Source organism: Erythrolamprus reginae, chromosome Z (genome assembly GCF_031021105.1).
Source record: "Erythrolamprus reginae isolate rEryReg1 chromosome Z, rEryReg1.hap1, whole genome shotgun sequence".
Taxonomy (NCBI): domain Eukaryota; kingdom Metazoa; phylum Chordata; class Lepidosauria; order Squamata; family Dipsadidae; genus Erythrolamprus; species Erythrolamprus reginae.
This window is the reverse complement of record NC_091963.1, coordinates 33,911,590-33,925,843: the sequence shown is the minus strand read 5'-3', so window position 1 is coordinate 33,925,843 and position 14,254 is coordinate 33,911,590. Positions and strand designations below refer to the sequence as shown.

Sequence of the window (14,254 nt, the reverse complement as noted above, 5' to 3'; positions counted from 1 at the left end):
AGGAACCATTTCGGGAAACGTCAAGAAGGCGGCTGGCGGGTGGTCCTCTCCGCCCAGTTTCCACCCCACCACCCAGAGATATTTGCTTCGCTCCTACAGTACATCACAAGCATGAATCACCCGGCCTCGGCCCATCTATTCCCGGACTGAGCCTGGAAAGTCGCCCAGCAGGAGGAGGCGGTGGGAGGGAAGAAGGATTTCAATAAAAAGGCGCGCGAGGGTTCCGAAGAGAACCAGCGTTGTTTGGGGCTCGCTCGCGGGTGTCTGGGTTCCTTTCGGCTCCGAGTCATGGTTAGCCCTTGCGTCTTCTTGGTGTGTTCGTGGCTGCTGCTACTCCTAGAGAGGGCGTGTGCCCAGGAGACCCCACTTACAGGTAACTGGTGTCGGGAGCCGCTCGCCTTCGCTCTTTTGAAAGGAGGCGGGAAAGGGGGGAGGGGGCGCTGCGCTCAAGCTGGATTTCGCTCTTCCCACGGGCATCTGAACGCTAGAAAACTCCTTCGCCAAACCGCTTCGCGTGCTTCCCTATTGCAGCCCACGGTGCAAATCGCGGTTTTCGGTTTGCCCTGGTCGAATATCCGCGCTCCAACGAACTTGCCCAAAATTAGGCTTTAAAGGAGGAACCAGCGTGGCCTTAATAGGCGACTGGTGGTTTAAAATGTGTGTGTGAGGTTCCTGTTGGGCTACGGTATTCCTGTTTTAGGAGACTTTATTCACACTTTATTCACGATCGCCTACATGATCGTCCGATTAAGGATATGGCAGAAGGAGGAAGAAGAGGAGGGGAAGAAAGAAGGAAGATATTATTGAGGCATTCAGCAGCATTTAATAATTACCCAGCCTATTCAGGCCCTATAGTGCTATGCTACAAGGAACTTTTCAGTTTTTCTTCCATTTTTTCCCTCCCTTTCTCCATCCAACAAGGAGGTTCCTCTGAATTATTAACTTTATTGATTGTGGGTGGAAAGACTTTATGTATGCACCTAAGGATTAGTCCTTATCCTGGCTCATCACTTGTGGAAAGAGTAGCAAAATATCAAATTTTCAGAGAAGGAATGATAATGCAACCAATTCAATTCATGCTCAGATGAATAGACCAAAATTAAGTATTTTGAGAAACTAGAGCAGGACATATTTTATTCCAGAAATGTTTTGAAATCAAATTCAAAAGCTGAATAGAAAAGTCTAATGGAAACACCTTCTTTCTCTTTTTTTTCTGATTGAGGATGATCATTTTTAAATTTTATTATTTGAAACCTAGTTGTTATGCTGCTAATGAAGTGCTTGTAATATTTGGATTTTAAAGCACTTTTTATTTCTTAACTGTATTTTATTCTCTAAGACTTGTACCTAAGTTGTATGCACTCATTTATTTTTCTCTTTTTCTGCCAGGGAGTACAGATATCTGTTTGCAGCCACCACTTAAAGGACCTTGTCGGGCCATACATTACAGGTGGCATTATGATAGATACTCGCAAACGTGCAAGCAGTTTACATATGGGGGCTGCCAAGGGAATGACAACAATTTCTTAGATTTTACAGAGTGTTCAGAAACATGCAAAAGGATCAAAAGTACGTTATTGTTAAAATTTCAGTTCTCAAAGCAAGTGTGGATTTAATTAGACAAATTGTTATTGTTGAAATATTTATTTTGCTTTCTTTTATAATTCACCTTGTTTAATTTATTAATCTGGTTGATAAAAAAAAATAAGTCCAAGTTTGAAATCTTATATGCATTATCCTACAATTAAGTACCTTGAAATACAACAGCTTTCTTTGAAGAAGACATGATTAAGAATTAACCGTTAATTGTGTTTTATAAAGTTTACATGCATATCTTAAGACACTTAGACTACTTTATTCAGACTTATTGAGTTGTTTAGTTTTCTTTTTGCTATATAATTTGTTATTCAAGCCTTTGTGTGGTTTCCTAAAATCTCTATTAATTGTGTGATCTAGGCTAGTCTGCCACATGCATCAATCCAGTTTTCCCTATTTCCCTCACCTTCAGTTTTCTTAGAATGCAGCATCTTGATCAGTCCAACAGAATCAAAGACTACTGAGTTGTAAATCAGACAATAAGAGAAAAGAAATATATCTCTATTCTGGATTTATGTTAAATGACAGGGCTCACATTTTCACTCAGAATTAATGACAGAAGCTTGCTTATTATGCACTGGGATTAACTTGCCCCAAAGCTGACAAAGTTCATCTTCTTCTTGTGCCATCACTCCTATGCTATAAATGGTCAAAGCAATGGAAACTGCAGTTTAATGTTTCCAAATGTAAAATAATGCACTTGGGGAAAAGGAATCCTCAATCTGACTATTGTATTGGCAGTTCTGTGTTAGCAAAAACTTCAGAAGAGAAGGATTTAGGCGTAGTGATTTCTGACAGTCTCAAAATGGGTGAACAGTGCAGTCAGGCAGTAGGGAAAGCAAGTAGGATGCTTGGCTGCATAGCTAGAGGTATAACAAGCAGGAAGAGGGAGATTATGATCCCGCTATATAGAATGCTGGTGAGACCACATTTGGAATACTGTGTTCAGTTCTGGAGACCTCACCTACAAAAAGATATTGACAAAATTGAACGGGTCCAAAGACGGGCTACAAGAATGGTGGAAGGTCTTAAGTATAAAACGTATCAGGAAAGACTTAATGAACTCAATCTGTATAGTCTGGAGGACAGAAGGAAAAGGGGGGACATGATCGAAACATTTAAATATATTAAAGGGTTAAATAAGGTCCAGGAGGGAAGTGTTTTTAATAGGAAAGTGAACACAAGAACAAGGGGACACAATCTGAGGTTAGTTGGGGGAAAGATCAAAAGCAACATGAGAAAATATTATTTTACTGAAAGAGTAGTAGATCCTTGGAACAAACTTCCAGCAGACGTGGTAGATAAATCCACAGTAACTGAATTTAAACATGCCTGGGATAAACATATATCCATCCTAAGATAAAATACAGAAAATAGTATAAGGGCAGACTAGATGGACCATGGGGTCTTTTTCTGCCGTCAGACTTCTATGTTTCTATGCGCCACATATTTTTTAAGCATGCTCAGCCATCTCCCCTCTTTTCTTCTGATTTCAGGAAAGATGTGTGCTTCTGCTCTAGGGTAAACTGTGAGAAGAGAAAACACAGATGATCAATGGTATGAATTGTGAAGAAAGACTAAAGCAGAGGTCTTCAAACTTGGCATCTTTAAGACTTGTGGACTTCAACTCCCAGAATTCTCCAGCCAACGTAGGCTAGTAATGCTAGTTGGTTGACCTTGGGCTAGTTCAGAGCATAGCTGGCTGGAGAATTTCTGGGAGTTGAAGTTCACAAGTCTTAAAGATGCCATGTTTGAAGACCTCTGTACTAAATGAACATATATAACTTATAGAAGAGGAACAAAATGGAAATGCGAGCATGCTTTTTTAAATTATCTGAGATTGGCACCTGAGAAAGGGCATAGACTTCTCCAGTGCCAAACTGAGCAGGACAACATTTAATGAAACATTTAGGATAGAGTGTTCAGTAATCAAGTCAGTTATTCAGAAACTGAGTGGGTTATCCAACATATTTTGTTTATTTCTAAAAAAAAATGGTGCTCGCTTTTATCAGGAAGGGTTGAGGAAGCTCTCAAGTTCAACACCAGCATAAAAGCTCATAGCAATGTTTTAATGTTCAATGTCTTCTTGGGTTTGTTTTTATTTTAGAAGTGCCAAAAATATGCAGGCTGGAAAACGACCCAGGAATATGCCGAGGTTACATTGCAAGATATTTCTTTAACCTCAGAACGATGAGATGTGAAAAGTTTTATTATGGAGGATGTTTTGGAAACGAAAACCGATTTGACAGCCCAGCCACCTGCATGGACTTCTGTTTGCCAAAAAGAAGTAATTAACATTTTATTATTAGTCAGATAACAATATAGGAAGTGTAAGAAGAGCCAGAAAACAGATTTTTGTTCCCCTTTAACTCACCTTTGTATTTGGCTTGCTCTGGCCATTCAAAAGGTTTCTGCAGAAAGACTTCTTTTCTAACCTAAGATGATGATTATGATGATGATGATGATGATGATTATTATTATTATTATTATTATTATTATTATTATTATTATTATTATTAATTAGATTTGTATGCTGCCCTCTCCATAGACTCGGGGCGGCTCACAACAATAATAACACAATATATAATAAATCTAATAATTAAAAGTCACTAAAAAACCCTTATTAAAAGAAAAAATACACACAAACATACCATGCATAAACTGTATAGGCCCGGGGAAGATGTCTCAGTTCCCCCATGCCTGGCGTCAGAGATGGGTTTTAAGACATTTACAAAAGACAAGGAGGGTGGGTGCAATTCTAATCTCTGGGGGGGACTGATTCCAGAGGGTCGGGGCCACCACAGAGAAGGCTCTTCCCCTGGGTCCCGCCAGATGACATTGTTTAGTCGACAAGACCCGGAGAAGGCCAACTCTGTGGGACCTAACCGGTCACTGGGACTCGTGCGGCAGAAGGCGGTCTCAGAGATATTCTGGCCCGATGCCATGAAGAGCTTTATAGGTCATGACCAACACTTTGAATTGTGACCGGAAACTGATCGGCAACCAATGCAGACTGTGGAGTGTTGGGTGTGACATGGGCATACCTAGGAAAGCCCATGATTGCTCTCGCAGCTGCATTTTGCAAAATCTGAAGTTTCTGAACACTCTTCAAAGGTAGCCCTATGTAGAGAGCATTACAGTAGTCGAACCTCGAGGTCATGAGGGCATGAGTGACTGTGAGCAGTGACTCTCGGTCCAAATAGGGCCGCAACTGATGCACCAGGTGAACCTGGGCAAACGCCCCCTTTGCCACAGCTGAAAGATGGTTTTCTAATGTTAGCTGTGGATCGAGGAGGACGCCCAAGTTGCGAACCCTCTCTGAGGGGGTTAATAATTCCCCCCCTCTGGTGATGGACGGACAGATAGAATGTTTGGAATGTTTACACAGCTGAATTTTTACCATTAGCAGTATATTTCTCTTCCCATTTTCAGATATTTCCAGCAAATGAACTGTATTGAATTTACCTTTTTATTATTTGGAGATACATCTGAAATGTCTTTCTATATAAGCCATCAGAAAGAATATGAATTTCAACTATTTCTCCCTTGCAAGAGAGATCATGGTATTCTGTTGTTGGAAAAAGTTTCTTAACTAGTTACTGCTTTTTTCAGAATGAAGGTGAAATATTTGGGAAATGTGTACGAGTTGTGTTTCCTTGAATGATATAATAAGGGAGAATAACTGGAATTACCTTTATACTGCACGAGTCAAAAAGAGGGTGGGAAAATATTTACTGACCCCTCACATCCTGGACACAAATTGTTTCAACTCCTACCCTCAAAACGTTGCTACAGAGCACTGCACACCAAGACAACTAGACACAAGAACAGTTTTTTTCCGAACGCTATCACTCTACTAAACAAATAATTCCCTCAACACTGTCAGACTTTCTACTAAATCTGCACTTCTATTCTACTAGTTTTTCTCATCATTCCTTTCACCCATTTCATCCCATGTTGACTGTATGACTGTAACTTGTTGCTTATATCCTAAGATTTTTATTAATATTGCTTCTTCATTGCTTATTTGACCCCTATGACATTAAGTGTCGTACCTCATGATTCTTGACAAATGTATATTTTCTTTTATGTACGCTGAGAGCATATGCACCAAGACAAATTCCTTGTGTGTCCAATCACACTTCGTCAATAAAAATTCTATTCTATTCTATTCTATTCTATACAGTACTTTGCTTTAGATCAGGTACCTTATCTTTTAGCAATTGCAAAGTTGTAATTGAAGTCCCTCCCTCTCTGTAGCAAGAGAATGTCACATCTGAATGCAAAAGGAGCAGGGAGACAAGACGTCAATTGCAGATTTAGACAAATTTATTCCACTGATGCCTATGATTAAACTTTTTTTTTTAATTGACCATGTCCAAAATGGGCTTTGTTATTGTAATTCTGTATTTAAATCAGGGATCTCCAACCTTGGCAATTTTAAGACTTGTGCATTTTAACTCCCAAAGTTCCTGGCTGAGGAATTCTGAAAGTTGAAAACCACAAGACTTAAAGTTGCCAAAGTTGGAGACCCTTGATTTTAAAGCATGTCATATACAGTACTAATTTTTTTCCCTTTTTTCTTTTAAAGCTGCTCCCTCATTTTGTTACAGTCCAAAGGAAGAAGGATCATGTTCGGCTTCAGTCTCTCGCTTTTATTACAATACCAGGACAAAAACGTGTGAGAGGTTCACCTACACTGGCTGTGGTGGCAACAATAACAACTTTACCACAGAAAAATCCTGTCTCAAGATCTGCGGGAGAAGTACGCGTCTTTCCTATTGCTTTGGGGGGATGGCCAGGTGATGGCCAAATCTGGCCCTAGGTTCGGCTTAATTTTTCCAATAAGCAACCAAATTGGAAAATCAATTTGTCAGAGTACTTAAACTGGAATCTCCCAATGACAAATGGGAAATGGGAGACCTGGAAAAAAATAGCCTATATTTTACTCTTAAAGTTGGTATAACAGAGACCTTCAAAGTAAAAAAATAAATTTATTTAGAAATAATAATCTTTCCAGTTGCATCATAAGAATTGAGCCACCCAATAATATGCATAGCCATAGAAAAGAGCATTGTATTTGGAATAAAAAAAGGAAATATTTGCAAGAGAAAAACTAGCTGCTAACGATCTTCCCAGCTCTTACCTTGCAGGCTCTTTCGTTGTTTCTCTCTGCAGAGAATGTTTTCCAAGCCCTAAGTCTTTGCAGGGTTTTTTCCAGTACTCTAACTTGCTCTGAAGAAGTTTCTTTCCAGCCCTAACCAGGTGCTAACAATGTTCCCAGCTTTTACCGCCTTGCAAGTTCTTTCATTGTTACTCTCTGAGAAGAAGAATGTTTCCCAAACCCTGTCTTTGTAGGGTTGTTTTTTCATTGGTCTAACTTTCTCCAGATGTTTCTTTCCAGCCCTAACCAGGTGCTAATGATGTTCCCAGTTCTTACCCACTTACAAGCTCTTTCATTGTTACTCTCTGTGAGGAATGTTTTCCAAACCCTGTCTTGATAGGGTTTTTTTCCCCATTGCTTTATTGGCTCCAGCCCATACCAGGTGCTAACAATGTTCCCAGCTATTACGGTTTGCAAGCTCTTTCATTGTTGCTCTCTCAGAATAGAGGGTTTTTTTTTAAAGCTCTTAACCAGGGGAGAAAATAATGTGCTGAAGCTAACCAGATTATGGATGCTAGCCAGATAAATACCTGATAAGCAGATTCTTTTCCCTATTTTCCTGCCCAAAAACTAAGGTGTGTCTTATACTCCGAAAATATGGTATAAGGTAGCTGAGATATCTGTGCTTTTATAAAGAACTACAGTGATACCTTGTCTCACAAACTTAATTGGTTCCGGGACGAGGTTCTTAAGGTGAAAAGTTTGTAAAACGAAACAGTGTTTTCCATAGAAATCAATGGAAAAGCGATTAATGTGTGCAAGCCCAAAATTCACCCCTTTTGCCAGCTAAAGTGCCCATTTTTGCACTGCTGGGATTCCCCTGAGGCTCCCCTCCATGGGAAACCTCACCTCCGGACTTCTGTGTTTTTGCGATGCTGCAGGGGAACCCCAGCATCGCAAAAATGAGCGCTTCACTGGCAACGGAAGTCCGGAGGTGGGGTTTCCCATGGAGGGGGACCTCAGGGGAATCCCAACAGCACAAAAACAGGTGCTTCGTTGGCAACAGAAGTCCGGAGGTGGGCTATCCCAGCGGCGGCGGTGGGTTTGTAAGGTGAAAATAGTTTGTAAGAAGAGGCAAAAAAATCTTAAACCCCGGGTTTGTATCTCGAAAAGTTTGTATGACGAGGCATTTGTAAGACGAGGTATCACTGTACCTTGAAATGAGACACCAAGAAAATATTGGGTGGTTTAGTAGTTTAAAATGGGAGAATGTAAAATTAGGAAGTCTACTAAACTCTGCTAAAATTAAAAGATTATTTTGATGGTATAAGAATTACTTTGAAATAATTTTGAGGAAGAAGCAAGGTGTGGTTCAAATGCTTTTAAACACTGGCACTAGTGCAGTGACAAGTGTGCAGATTGGGAGCTCCCTATAAATTTGTTCTGTATATGCCAGTCTGACTCTTGGCTTGTCCAGACAGAATGGGAGTGTGTTTTAATAGGTGATCTTGGTTTTAACACTCGTAATCTCCCCTAGATTGGTAAATCATCCCTAATTGCTTGTGATCCCTCACAGAGGTTATGCCCAATATTTTAAAATCTAAATTAATGTGATCAAATTATCCCTGAAAATGACTCAATTTGTATTTTATTCTTAATAGGAACAAGGAAGCAAATTTTGTGAGACCAAAGAAATGGATGAATACAAAAATGTCTCCAGCAAATGAATGCTGCACTGTTTCCTAAATCTGAGAATCTGAACAATTTGAATTTACTGGAAGCTATAATTTGTTGCCTTATTATACACAGAAAAATATTATGATCATTTCTCAAATATAGGAAATTACTATTGTGTAATTTTAATTCATTATAATACCATTGAAGGCACATTATATAATTATAGACTCTTCTTCCCTTTTTTTGTAACCCTTCCTCAGTTGCTGTTGATTAACCATCTGGGTTCTAGCAGCCTTGCATGATTGCTGTTTTGTTGAATTGGGTAAAGGGGAAAAAATAAAAATAATAGTTCATTTCTGGTATTGAGGGCAGCTGTGGTACCATGAGGCCTGAAGAGCTAATTTAACTGCCATCAGGTCTGGTGGGGTAAGATGTCAAGACAGTAATCCCACTGGTCCAATCTGATATAAAGATGTTGAGGACTAGAAGCCTGGGATGACATCCATCATCTTAGATATTTGTAGTAGCCATGCTGGTAATCAAACCTAAACATTAGAGAGAAGGAGAAGGGGAGAAAGAAAAGGAAGAAGTCTATTCATGGAGTGAATAGAAGGGTTGAAGAGAAAGATTGTAAAAAAGATATGATGTGCAGAATAGTTGTTGGTTCATGTAATTAAAAAGGAAGAAGAAAGGTCTTTTTGCTGGAAAAAGCTTCCCAAATGCTTAGAAGGGAAGGAGAACGTCAGTTATTGATAGCAAGGCCTTGATTCATCCCCCAATGGACAAACATGGCTGTTCAGCTGAGCCGTTCCGAGAGAAAGACAACCCACACTGAGTGCATAACTACAGTAAATCCCATCAATTCACTTGTTTTACTCTTTCTCTTGCCAATCCCAAAAAATAAGGGAAGAGGATAGAAAGAAAGGGTGAAAGAGACGTGGAAAGGGCACTCAGGGAATGCCAGTACAGTACTGTGTTATATTCCGCATAGCTGAGATTCTCAATTATGGTCATTCCAAAGTTGCTTTTCCAAAAAGCATCTGGATTTTCTTGGTTTATTCCTTGAAAATGTTTTACTGCTGATCCAAGAAGCTTCTTCAGTTCTGACTGAATGATGGGAAATTTATATTCTTTGCAGTAATCTGATTGTTGGAACTCTGAGGATTGGTTGTTTAGCTTTCTGAGAATAATTGAGGCCACTTGGGGGTTTATCTGTATCCTCAGAATCAGAGTGCAAATGAATATGGAGCTTTCTTGGGACTGTTGTATATTCTGTTGTCATAAATACCTGCTGTGAATAAATTCATTATATGTGATTTTAAAAAAGCAAAATGCCTCCAGTGCCTTATTTCTTTGTGTCAATTGCTATCCTTGCAAAACAATATATCACCAGTTCAATAAAACCCCCCAACAACCTCACCACAGTATGACAATGACTGTCCTTTCTTCAAGGTTGGTTCCAGTTGGAATTGATAGAGGGGGACAAATCAAACCTGATATCCATGGGGGTTTCTATTTAAAAACTGGATGAGGCTGGTGATAAGACTACTTCCTAGCATGGGGGTGGATCAATATGTGGCTAATATCTGGTTGTAGAGCTTGACTTCTGATTGAGTCAGTGATGCTGATAAGAGACTATCTCAATATCGGGAGGCTGCTATGAGCTGGCAGGAGAGGCTCATATTCAAATAATCAAAACCGAGAGGAATCTGTATTTCTGAGTACTTTCCAACTTTAACTTATGATGGAGTGGCATTTCCTTGGATAAAACTAGAGTATAATTTTTTGGGGGAGGGTGTTCCTTGATTCACATATCTTGCTGGAAGAGCAGGTAGCAACTGTTGGCAGAAAAGTTTTAGCAGAGATCCATCTTCGGAGAGGGGCGGCATGCAAATCTATTATTATTATTATTATTATTATTATTATTATTATTATTATTATTATTATTATTATTATTATTATCTTGTATGGATGGATCTAATTATATCCTTTCCTGGATTGGGAGGCTCCACTGATGGCCATTCATGCCATAGTTGAAAGTATTCACTGTATTTTATTTGATTAATTGCAATTAAAAGTCGAGGTGGCACAATGGGTATTGTTCAGTACTGCAGGTCACTAAAGCTAACTGCTAGATCTGCAGCAGTCAGCGGTTCAAATCTCATCACTGGCTCAAGGTTGACTCATCTTCCATCATTCCGAGGTGGATAAAATGAGGACCCGGATTGTGGGGGCAATATGCTGGCTCTGTTAAAAAGTGCTATTGCTAACATGTTGTAAGCTGCCCTGAGTCTAAGGAGAAGGGCAGCATAACCAAAAAAATAATAATCAAATAAATAAAGAAAGAAAGAAAGAAAGAAAGAAGGAAAGCAAAAATGTGGATTTGATCAGTCTTTAGAAAATGCTTGACACTTTCCATAGATGTCAAAGATTCTTAACTTTTACTTATTCATGGAGTTTCCCAACTTTATAACAAATTACTGTAAATAGAGTAGATATGCTTAAGCTTCATTAAAATGTTCTACAAAGACGTTCTATTTTTGAGAAAGTAAGAATGATTGCACACAACACATGAAATATCAATATCTCAGTTTTTTTAAAATGCCGCAGTTGTCAATATTTTTTCCCTTGATCAATTGAAGACATTCCTAAGCAAATGGAGAATAAATTTAATTAAAATTTTAAAACAGATAAATTCCAAGGTGACAGACTCAATTTCTATAAGGAGTATGAAGTTGGGTATTAATCAGAAAATGAATTAGTTGTGATGCTAATAAATATTTTGTTAGTTTAATTTCTCACCATGAAAATGACAAATATACTTTTTTGACACAGCTGATAGACATCTTTAAAAGCTTTCATTATTCAGCTGATGCATTCTGCTGTAGTATCTTTTAATTTCTGAGAGAGTTAAATGGTAATTACTTGGTTCCTGCTTGACCATTCCAGTAGAGTCTGAAATCTCAGTACAAAGTAATGAGACTAAAGTGGACCTGCCAACACATTTTCTTGGCATCCACAAAATCCCTCTTCTACCTTATTTTATTTTTAATGTATTTTAATTAATAATTCTGAAGCTATTCTAAAGCAACCAGACTCAACCAAAACGTTTTTTGTCTTTATATCTTTTTCATTGAGCATACTTACAGGGTGCGTTCCAAAAGTAATGCAATTGAATTTCCTGCGCCGCTCCTATTGGTCGGAGTGGGACCAAAGCACTTGGAGTAGGTGGGGGAGATACTAAGCTTTGCTGCAAAACCAATCTCAGTGCTCTCCAAGCTGTGGAAGCGGCAGGACGTCAGTTATTGTAAACCTCTGCGAGCCGACTGTGTCATGAAAAAAATGGAATCGACCAACCGAGCGGCAATTTCAAGTGAACTTTTGCAATGTATAGAAATTGAACCTGATTATTTGGACAACGTCATCACTGGTGATGAAACCTGGGTTTTTGAATATGACCCAGAAACAAAACGTCAAAGCTCTGAGTGGCACACTGATTAGATTAGATTAGATTTATTGGATTTATATGCCGCCCCTCTCCGCAAACTCGGGGCGGCTCACAACAATAATAATAAACAGCACAGTACACTGACCAGTCCCCCAAGCCCAAAAAGGCCAGAATGAGCAAATCAAAAGTGAAAACAATGCTCATTGTCTTTTTTGATAGTTAATGCTGCGTACATGGATGTGCTGGAAAGACTCTGAAACAGGGTAATCAGGACGAGAAAAGACATCTCTGCTACCTGACAGCTCCATCACGACAACACGCCTTGCCACAACGTGCTAAGAGTCCGCGAGTTCCTGGCCAAGAACCAGGTGCCAACACTGTCCCACCCCCCCATAGTCCTGATGTCATCCCAGCAGACCTCTTTTTGTTCCCTCAGATTAAGGCAGCCCTGAAGAGAGCCAGTTTTTCATCCATAGAAGACATCCAATCAGCCGTGATGAAGACCTTGCATGAGGTCCCCGAAGACGCCTTCCAGGGCCCATACCAGTCATGGCAGAGTCGCTGGAAAAATGTGTAGAGGCCCAAGGACAGTACTTTGAAGAATACTGTTTGTGAAAATCTGTTCAATAAATTAATAATAATAAAAAATTTAAAAATAATAACTGCATTACTTTTGGAACGCACCCTGTATACTGCATAGGCAAAAACTCAATTTCATTGAGGGCCATCTGTGGGTGGGGGAGCAGCCAGGATGGGTGTGGCCATCTTGACGTCACTCATGTCTGGGGTGCCTATAGTGGCCTGAGTGCTCTGCCAGTGAAAATGGGCTCCCAAGCTCTGTTTTTGGCTGCCACAGCTTCCTCCAACCCTCTGCCAGCAAAAACAGAGCTGTAGAGTGCCATCCATGGCCCTCGCAAGCTCCATTTTTGACTGTGATGGCCTTCTCCAACCCACTGCTAGTGAAAAAAGAGCTCGGAAGAGCTACACACATGCGTCCCAAGCTCTGTTTTCTCTGCAGAATCACTGTGGGCTGGTCCTTTGCAGTTTCCCCTCCAAGGTGGCCCCTTGGGCCAGATCTAATCACCCCAAGGGCCGGATTTGGCTCCCGGGCCTTGAGTTTGACACTCCTGACATAGACCTTTGACCTGGAATTAATTCTTGAACTTCCCAGGGACTGTTGTTCCCCATCCATATCCTAAGCAGCCTTTCTTCTTCTTAGCTTCTGAGCTCAGCCAAGATCAATTAGTTGCTCCTTTCTGTGGTTTGACAATGTCTCTGGTCCATAGGTGGATGGCATTTTCCTAGAAAAATAAAGCAGCATACCATAACTTTGCTACAGAACTCTTTTTTTGTGCATGCACCTTTGTACACTTGGCTACACCCATCATTGCAGCCATTTTGTGAAGTCCCCGTATTGTGTATTAAAAATTCCAAATGTGCATATTTGTCACAAACTATGATTATTTTTATAATATAGAATACTAAACCTAAACCAATTGCTTAAACCATGGAATCACCAAAAATATCTAAAAATAGTTACAAAACCTCTCTCCCCTAAAGACATTGCCATTTAATCTTACAGAAACATTTAGAGTGCATTTATTAATTTAACTATACGCGATAAGATTTTGGTAATTTTATAATGCAGTGGTTATCTCTTCTTGCCCCTTGTTCTTCTTTTTCTTTAGAATTTCATTTGTTAATTATCTCTCCCTGTGTGCTGAGGTATAATTCAATCCATACTGTAATTTGTAACATTTTACAGAATGTCCACACTATGAATAAAACATACTGGAAATAATTGAAATTGAAACTGATTTTAAGTATCTGAGTGTTGAATATTTGTTCTGTTAAATCTTGTCTCTTTCATTTATTATTTCTGCAATCTATGTATAGTTTATACCCATCTTTGAATTATATGTTATACATATGGTTCAATAAATAATGCCCACAAAATTGCCTAATTACATGATGCACTTTTCATACTAATACTTAAAAAGGACAAATGCATATACATAATTATTTTGCCTGATGAAAAAAAGAACTCCTTGTGGAGGAATGAAATAACTGCCCTACTCCTTATTGTAAGTTGCTTGGATCAGTTCTGCATTAGTTTGAGTGAGGTATTGTGGGCAATTAGACATAAAAAGATTACAATGGCCTCTGCGAGCTCTCCATATATGGGGATGTTCCACATTTCTTAGGAGCTCCAGGAGATAATGTAGCACAAGAGTCTCTCTGAACTTTTTGGGAGGAACACAAAAATTAATCTGATTGGTCTTTTTTTGAACATTATGTTGTAGCAATAAGGATAGTAAGGCATAGTTATTTTTCTGCCCTAATTGCAGAATCAGTGGCCTTCTTTGAGGGTAAGGGGAGACCAGGGGAACATTTACCCTAGTGGTCCCCAACTTTTTGGTCATCAGGGA

At 39.4% G+C, this 14,254-nt stretch overlaps 1 protein-coding gene across 1 annotated transcript; it reads left to right on the top strand.

The window, feature by feature from the left end:
• The first annotated feature begins 192 nt into the window (after positions 1–192).
• TFPI2 (tissue factor pathway inhibitor 2) lies at positions 193–9,703 on the top strand. Its single transcript, XM_070730066.1, has 5 exons — positions 193–373; positions 1,390–1,569; positions 3,704–3,883; positions 6,188–6,361; positions 8,362–9,703. The coding sequence occupies exons 1-5, from the start codon at positions 289–291 to the stop codon at positions 8,382–8,384; spliced, it is 642 nt and encodes a 213-aa protein (XP_070586167.1). The 5' UTR covers positions 193–288; the 3' UTR covers positions 8,385–9,703.
• The last annotated feature ends 4,551 nt before the right edge of the window (positions 9,704–14,254 follow it).

Excerpts from the sequence above, each read along its gene's own strand:
- TFPI2 (XM_070730066.1), top strand. The coding sequence starts at position 289 with ATGGTTAGCCCTTGCGTCTTCTTGGTGTGTTCGTGGCTGCTGCTACTC. Across the intron at positions 374-1,389 it reads CCAGGAGACCCCACTTACAG|GGAGTACAGATATCTGTTTG; the intron begins GTAACTGGTGTC and ends TTTTTCTGCCAG. Across the intron at positions 3,884-6,187 it reads CTTCTGTTTGCCAAAAAGAA|CTGCTCCCTCATTTTGTTAC; the intron begins GTAATTAACATT and ends TTTCTTTTAAAG.